The sequence below is a fragment of the Chinchilla lanigera genome, unplaced genomic scaffold, assembly GCF_000276665.1.
Source record: "Chinchilla lanigera isolate Chin_1 unplaced genomic scaffold, ChiLan1.0 scaffold00008, whole genome shotgun sequence".
Lineage (NCBI taxonomy): Eukaryota > Metazoa > Chordata > Mammalia > Rodentia > Chinchillidae > Chinchilla > Chinchilla lanigera.
Window position 1 is genome coordinate 38077284 of NW_004955409.1, and position 8895 is coordinate 38086178.

The 8895-nt window shown below is 38.9% G+C and overlaps 2 gene segments (V, D, J or C); both read right to left on the bottom strand.

The window, feature by feature from the left end:
- Positions 1–8895, bottom strand: part of LOC102015697 — a gene marked incomplete in the record, with an annotated part of 840941 nt that overhangs the window by 377883 nt on the left and 454163 nt on the right.
- Positions 6785–7524, bottom strand: LOC102013911. The segment is given in 2 exon segments: positions 6785–7157; positions 7412–7524. Coding segments are annotated over 2 exon segments (381 nt in total).

The following is an 8895-nucleotide window of genomic DNA, read 5'->3' on the forward strand; positions in this document are numbered from 1 at the left end:
TGATATATAATTTTCTTGATGACTTGCTGCATTATGTTTGCTAGTATCTTATTGAGGATTTTGTATCTATGTTCATTAGGAATATTGACCTATAAGTTATCTTGCTTAGTCTGGTCCTTCTCTGGTTTTTGTATCAGGGCAATGCTTGCTTCCAGGAATAAATTTGGAAGTATTGCTTCTTTTAGAATTTTGTTAGAGTTTGAGAAGCAGTGGTGATAGTTCCTCTCTGAATTTCTTGTAGAATTTAGCAGTGAATCCATCAGGGCCTGCGTTTTTGTTGGTAGGTTTTTAATTACGTCTTCCATTTCATTGATTGATATTGGTTTATTTAGGATTTTTGTGTAGTCTAGATTCAGCTTTGGTAATTCACATGTATCTAGGAATCTGTCCATTTCTTCTTCATTTTATCTTATTAGAATACAAGTTGTTAAAGTATGTAGATATGAGCTTCTTGATTTCTAGAGGGTCTGTTGTGGTTTCATTCCTACTTGAGTGGATTCGAGTCTTTCTTTCCCCTTTTCTTGATAACGTTGGTATGGTGGATTGACAACTGGTGATTAGCTTGTAACACCCAGCTAAACTGAATCAGCAGGGTGCTGGCTGTGGAGGGCCCACCTGAGGATTGTTGCCAACAACATAAAAAGGAGAACTAGAGAGAAAGAAGTGGAGCTGTTTGTTTTCCTTAGGAAGCTTATTGTGATGGCTTTCCTGACATGAACTTGGTGGTTCTCATTTTCAGAGGGGCTCAGGACCTTGTTGTTGCTGAGAACTGCTATGGTTCACTTTGGGGGACCTCTAGACCTTACTTTTAGCATCACTTCCTGGCTCTGGAGGGGAAGGTGGTGCACTGCTTAGTCTCCTGGAGAAACTTGTCACACTGCTTTCCCGATATGAACTCTGAGGAGGAGCTCAGGACCTCATTGTTGCTGAGGGTGACTGTGGTACTTTTTTGGGGGGGCTCTGGGCCTTACTGTAAGTGTCACTTCCTGTCTCCAGTGTAGAGTCCTAAACCTACTGGCATAGATCTTTCATTCCACTGACACAGACTTTCTAGCTTCCACCAATTACGTTTGGGCCATCCCAGCACAGATCCATGAAACAGACTTGCATGAGACATTGTCATGGGATCTAGATCTCCAGTTGGACTTGTAGGGGCCATTGTCATGGGTTCTAGGTCTTTGGCTGGACTCATGTGGGGTATTGCAATGGGATCCAGGTCCTCAGCTGTGGTTTTTGGGTCTTTAGTCTGTGGACAGATTTTCTGCATTCTTTTGTACTTGACTGTTTGGGTGCATACTATAAAATAATCCTATAAATTATGTGTCCTGTATTAGATTGTTTCCCTTGCAAAGCTCGACTACAAGTTGTTTTAGTTCAAGACCTGAAATACTTCACTCCAAGCTCTCCTTGGCTTGTGTTGAGAAGTAAATTGTGATTCTGCTGGGCCTTCCTTTATAGGTGATTTCTTTCTTTTCTCTAACAGCATTAATATTCTATTTTTGTGTTGAATCATGGTCCCTTCCTATTTTTTTTTACTTTAAAGAGAAAAGAACAAAACAAAATAAAAATACAAAGACAAACAAAACAACACACAAACAATAAAAATGATGCAGAATTTCAAAACAGGGTGATAAGAAATTAACAATGGTTGTTATATTACATATTGTTATCTTCAAAGTGGTTACTCAGGTAACCAGATATAGGCATGTAAGACTGATCCAACAATTAAACATTAACTATTCCTTTCAATAAATCAGTAGAAATTAGTAGTACAAATTATTTTAGCTATCTTGTGTGTGTGTGTGTATATATATAAACTTTCTTTCTTTTCTCTTTTCCCTCATCCAAATCGTTCTTTACTTTTCAGCAGTTTCTTTCCCTTTCATAATATCTATTGCATCTTTTGGATTTTATTTACTCTTTCAGGTTCTTACACAAGGGAGACAATATGATGTTTACTCATGTGAATCTGATTTATTTCACTAATGAGTATGGTCTCTAGTTGCATCCATTTACCTATAAAAGCCTCGAGTTTATCTGTCTTTATAGCTGAGTAATACTTCATTGTATAAATATATCACATCTTTTTTTATCCATTCTTCTGTTGATGGGTATTTGGATTATTTCCAAGATTAGCTATGAAAAATTGTGCTGCTACAAACATGGGTGCACATATATCACTGTGCTACCATGTTTTCAGTTTTTCTGGAAAAATACCCAGAAGGGAAATAGCTGGGTTGAATGGGACATCTAAACCTAGTTTACTGAGTGATCTCCAGATTGATTTCCACAGTGGATGCACCAGTACGTACTCTGATTAACAGTGGAGAAAGTTTCCTTTATCCTCACAGCTGCTACAGCATTTGTTATTGGTTGATTTCTTGATGATAGTCATTCTTTCTGGGTTGAGATGGAATCTCAGTGTTATTTTAATTTACATTTCTCAAATGACTAATGATTTTGAACATTTTTCATGAATTTATTTTCCATTTGTATTTCTTTATCCATGAAGTGTGTATTCATCACAGATGCCCATTTTTGGGTCAAGTCTTTGAATTTGGGGGGCCTTATTTGTTTTAATTCTTTATAAATTCTAGATAGAAGTCCATCTGAGGGAAAGTTGGCTAAAATTTTTTCCCAGTTTGTAGGTTTTCTTTTGACCCTGTTGGTGATTTCTTTTTATGTGCGAAAATTTTCAGTAAGATGAGATCCCAGTTGTTTATTCTTTGAAATATTTCCCATGAAGTTTGGTTTTTGTTCATGAGCTCTGCCTATCCCTATGTCTTTCAGATTTTTACCTACTTTCTCTTCCAGTAGATTTAGTGTTTCTGTTTTAATATTTACATCTTTGATCAATTTTGACTCTAGTTTAGTGCATGGTGATAGACATGGGTCTCATTTTAGTCTTCAGCATGTAGAGAGCCAGTTTTTCCAGCACCATTTATTGAAGAGGCTATCTTTGCTCAAGTGAACATGTTTGTCCCCTTTGTCAAAGACAAGGTGACTGAGTGTGTTTGTGATTGTGGCTGCATCTTCTAGTCTGAATCACTGATCCTCAGGTCTGTTGTTATTTGCCAGCACCATGCTGATTTTTTCACAGTAGCTTTGTAGTATAATTTCAAGTCTGAGATTGTGATGTCTCCTTCCTTTCCTTTGTTGCCCAGAATTGCTTTTGCTATTTTGGGTCTCTTCTGGTTCCAGATGAATTTTAGGAATATTTTCTCTAGATCTGTGAGGTACACTAGTGGTATTTTGATTGGGACTGCACTGAATCTGTTTAACAATTTTGAGAGTATGGCCATTTTCATAATGTTTCCCTTGCTATTTGTAAGTAGTCTTTCTTTTCTTTTCTTTTCACAACCACAAACCTGTGTTCTACATCTGAGATTCTGTCCTCCCATTGGCTCATTCTGCTTCAGGTACTTTCAGTGGAATTTTTATTCTCCTGAATATCTGCTTGAATCGGTTTTGTAGATTCCATTTCTTTCCTATGTTGGGCATTTATTGTTTCCATCATTTTCCTAAGCTTCTCTAGTATTTTATTTGTATCTGTTCTAGAGTTACTGAGAATGTTTTTCATTGTGGTCACAATCTCCATAGTTTTCTGAGAAATTATTTCTCTTTGATTTTTTTTTTACAACCTCATTCATTTACTTTGTTGTTACAACTTCAGGGAGGCCAGGTGGGTGGCTTTCAGATTGTCCCAGATCATTGCCCTCTTGGGGTTGCCTTTGGTGAACTGAATGTCTGGGGTTTCACCTTGTTTAACTATTTCTCTCTGTCTCTCTGTCTCTCTGTCTCTCTGTCTCTCTGTCTCTGTCTCTGTCTCTCTCTCTCTCTCTCTCTCTCTCTGGTACTGAGAATCAAACTCAGGACCTTGTACTTGCCAGGCAGACACTATTCCACTGAGCTATCTCCCTGGCTCGTGTCTTCTCATTTTCTATTTTTTAGTTTAATTCTTTGGTTGATACTTGTAAATTGCTTATGGTGAGTTGCTTTATTACTAGTATTTAAAACCCTTAGGAAATGCCTGTTTCTTAAAGGTGTGTTTATGGTTAGCTGGTTTTTGAGTTTTGAGTCTGTTGCAAGATCCTACCTCTTCAATTTGTTGGGTAAGAGAAGTTACTGCCTGCTTGGCCCAGCCCCTGATTCTTTGGCCTTGGCCCACAGTACATTTTATGACGTTTAGGCAACTTGGTATACTAGGAAGAAGATCTGGTTGTAACAATTATGTCACCTCAGCTAATGTGGAACAATCAGCAATAACAGATGAAACACAGCCTAGAAAATGATAAATGGAGTTAACCATTAATTTGTCACCTTTAATGGTATGAACTAGATTTCTGGTTATATAACAAAATCTAAAATGAAAAGATAATTGTATGCAGTAAGTAAGCCCTCCATATGCAATTTTACCCTCAGGGGAGAAAATTTAAAAGGGGCTAGGGGAAAATAGAGACACAGAAGAGGAAGAGATAAGAAGCAAGGCTGAAGAACAAAGGGGGATAACACAAATTTTGGGAAACTTGTGCAAAGATGGGAGGAAATGACAGAAGGAAGACATAAAAGGAAGAATAGAAGAGAACAACCACAAAGAAACTAGAAACTGTGATCACATTCATATAAAAACAAGGTCAAACAATGAAGGAGTACAAAAAACCAGACGGGGGGAACTGCCCACTTCCAGCTTTGTCTCTGCTGTCTCTGGTAGACAACATGTGGAGACAGGGTCCAGATCCATATATATTTGTCCCAGCAAGCCAGTAGTAGCTTTATGGCAGGGTACTAGATAATCTCAGCGAGCCTGCGCATTTGCTTCTCCTGAAGCTCAGGCTGGTTTTTGCACATGAGCCTGGGACCAGACACATTCAGCCTGCAGCCATCAATGTATCTTCTGTGGATCTGCACTCAGCTGGGAGCTGCTAGATGGGCCCAGTAGTTCTGAGTTCTACACTCAGTTGGCCCCCATTCAAGATGGCTCCTGGCCAATTGCCCTCTCCCATGGGATATTCAGTCTTGCAGACTCACCACCAGCTAGTGTGGTCCTCCATGCCCACTGTTCCCTTCCACTGCTGCCTCTCTCCGTGGAGGCCTCTGGTGTTGCCAGCAGTCACTGTGTGTCCATGTATTTGAACTGCTTCTCCCACGCAGTGAGTACCAACACAGGGAGAGGGCTCTGCTGGCTACCCTCTTCTTCTTTGCTGAAGTTTCTTTTTTTGTTCTCACTGTGGTCTTCAAGTCTCACTTCAGATCCTTCCTGGGTCCAGGGGATCCAATTCCCTCCTATTTCTCTCCCTTGCATTGCTCTAGTGCAGTATCTGGATGACAATTCTCAAAGAGGCTTTTCTTTCCTGCTTACCACTCCACTATATTCCTGGAAGTCTCCTTTCCCTTTCTTTATCCTTTTATTTTTAAGTATATTGCTGCTATTAAGCTTTATTAATCTTTAGATATTTAGTTGACTCAATACTGTTATTGTTGAGTTCTTTTCTATGGTTAATGGTGGTAAAGTTGTTGCATTTAGTAGATATTAACTGCTTGTCAATATTTGATTTATATATGTGTCCATTTGTTTTGACTTTTACTAGTACACATTTGCAGTACATAATGATTACATTCACTGTAGGGAATTGGTACGTGTACATAACACATTTCAATTCTTTTTTTCCCTTCCCTTCCCTCCACCCCACTTTTATTTTTCCAGCATCAGATTCATTTATTTATAAGATCTTATAAAGTTAATTATTATATATAGATTGAAAACCAATTATGGTTACATGTCTCTTTTTTATTTTTAAGGATAGTACACTATTAGCTTTTATTGGTTTCTATGTTATGTCCGTATCTAATTTGTCTTTGATTCTGTCATTATTTTTGATTTTATTGCTCTCTTCAGGTGGGCATAGTTGTTGTTATTAATTGTTTTTTACTGTACATCAATATCTGGTTTGTCTCTGTGTCATCAATACTGTAGTTCATTTCAGGATAACTGATTTCTGGATAAATCACAATGTACCCTTGCCTTCCCAAATTCATGGCAATGAATCAAGGGGCAGAACAAAAGGCCTAAAGTTAGCAACCCCCAAAGTGCTTCATAGAAAGAAGACACCAACTAAAGAGGTCTCCATATTATCAACAAAGTCTTCCCACTATAACCCACCCAGAAGCCTTAGAAAACACACACAAAACAAGGAAACATGAGCAAAGGCAACAAAGTACTGCCCTAACGCCCAGCTCCCCCAAAGCTGAACCATGGGGCATTGATGGAATTGAAATGAAAAGCTACGCAGCTGAATCATAGAGATTGACAAAAGAAGAGACAAAACCCTCAGACAAAGTAACTAAACAGATAATGGACTTAAACAAAATGAGCAGTGAGCATACAGAAGATACTAATAAAAAATTAGCAGAGCTAAACAAATACAAAACATGAATGACCAGTTTGGCAAAGAATTAGAGTTTGTGAAAGGGTATCAAACAGAAACAAAGGAGACAAAACATTCTATTAAATGTATGGGGGCTGGAGATATAGCTCAGTAGAACAATGCCTGCCTGGCATGCATGAGGTACTGAGCTTAATTCCCAGTACCAAAAAGAAAAAATGTATGGGTAGCATTAGTGATCAGTGTGAGGACAAAGTGTGAGGACTAGAATATAGAGCTGAAGAAGGTGACCATGTACTCAGAGACGCCTCAAAAATCTCCTTGTGTTTCTTATGGTTGGATAAGAACATTTATTAGCAAGAGAAGCCAGTGATTTTCTATTCCTGTTACCCTAACCACCTTCCCCACATCCCTGCACAGATGTTAAAGTCTTAGGTTTTTGTCAGCCTAAACCCGGTGTGCATATCACTGTGTGTCCCACAAGGGCACAGAAATATGTGGCAGCATCCCCCAGCTCTGAGTCTGAGATCTTGAGACTGAAGGACTTGGCTGCTTTCTGGAAGTTCACAGAGAAGCGACCCTCAGTTGCATTCTGCTGCTTATAAGCCTCTTGGCGAATAATGAAAATCATCTGCCCACTGGGAGGTTGCTTATACCAGAATAGATAATAATTACTATCTGTAGTGTCATATGTGCAGTCCAGGGTTGCTGTTGTCGCCTCTTGAATGGATATTTCTGGTTGAGACTGAGTGACCTTCTGTGCCATACTGACTCCTGTAGGAAAGAGGAGAGAGAGGATTCCCTTGGGATATCAAGTCAGAGAAATAAACAGGCAGATCAGACAGACTCACAGGTGGTTCCCATCCACTCTGCCTTTCGTCTTCATTCAAGCCCCAGACAGCGTATATCAGCCCTCTGTTTCCTGGTAGCTGGGATCTAAAAACCAATGCAGCTTCTATACTATTCATCTTTCTTGCATTACAGCTTCCTTAGATACCATTAGAAATAAACACCTACTCCTTCCTTACCGAGACAGATGGAAATCAGGAGTGCCCACAACGAGCTAACCAGTGTCATGCTGGCAGCTGTCCCCTGCAGGGTGAAGAGTCTTCTGCTCCTGTCTGGGTTCTCCTCTCCTCGGTGGCAACTCTTCAAACAGGAAATGGTATCAGAAGTAGGTGGTTCACATACTGAGGAAAGATTTCCCCACATCTTTTAGTCTCTCTTTCAGAAAGTAGGCTTATGGTTACAGTTTTAAATACAAAGGAAAATTTAAAAATATTTCTGAGTTCTTGTAGTGCAAGGTAAAAAAAAAAAAAAGAGGAAATGAAGCTGGCAAATTTCTCATAAAAGTGAAAAAGAAAAGATGATAAAGTAGAAACAAAATTATGGGTGATAAAATACTTTTTATATTAACATATTCATTTTTTACATTTGTATAATTTCTCAAAGTAAAAAAATGAAAAAATATGCTTGTGATGGAAAAGAGATGAAAAGATTTAGAAAACATGGGAGCAGAAAAGAGATGAGAAGATTTAGAAACCATGGGAGCACCTAACTGTGCTTATCTTTTCCGTGGGTATTTAGAAAATGACAACTTGCTGTGCTTAATCAAGAGACTTTGAAATAACTATTGCAGAAGTTCTCACAGCACTAAATTATTTCAAACTATTTAATTTTTATTTAAGTCATTCACTTCATTCTGAGAAAATATTATGACCAAAGAACTTTAAAGAAACCTTACTGTGGTTTATTAGAAGTGCGCTTTTCCAGAGTGAGGGGCAAGGGTCTGCAATGTCAGGGTGGTAGTCTCAAGCCAGAAGCATGAAAGGGCGCTCTTACGTGGTGGAGGACTGTCTGAGGACCATGGGTTCTCAGTGGCATAGATTTAGGTGGCTGAGTCTCCCCACTCAGAGATGTCTGTGGTGTCGGGAAGATTGGGAACAGCCCTGAGTGATGCTATAAAAATCCCTTGTGCTCTAAAGCCCAATTTTAGAGCAACAGAAGAAGCCATAGAATTTCTTCTAGATCACCTCCATCCTTGCTTCACAGTTTGAATTCTTGTACTCGGTAATGTCAGCCCCAGTACAAGGGCTTGTGTGTAAGGAGTTTATTGCAGATGATTCTAGGGAACTTTGGTTGGAAGTGGATCAGGGCAGGGAAAGGAAGGTAACACAGGTACTCCACCAAATCAGCTACCACTACGGCCAACTGGAGCTCAATCTGTTTGGGCAGTTCTGGAAGATGGGATAGCAGAGCCCTTGGAGTTATCTCAAACAAGTAATGAAGAAGCTGAATAAACCACTGCATCTACTGCCAAGAAGTTGGGTATTTGGCAGGGGTAGCTAAATCTGATGTGGAAAAGGAAAAACCCACATTTATTTATTTTTATTTTACAGAGAATAAAAAATAATAAAAGACATTAGGAATGGTACAGAATTTCAAAAAACAAGATGATAGGAATTCTACAATGGTTGTTATATTGCATATTGTCTTCAAAGTAGTTGTTCAG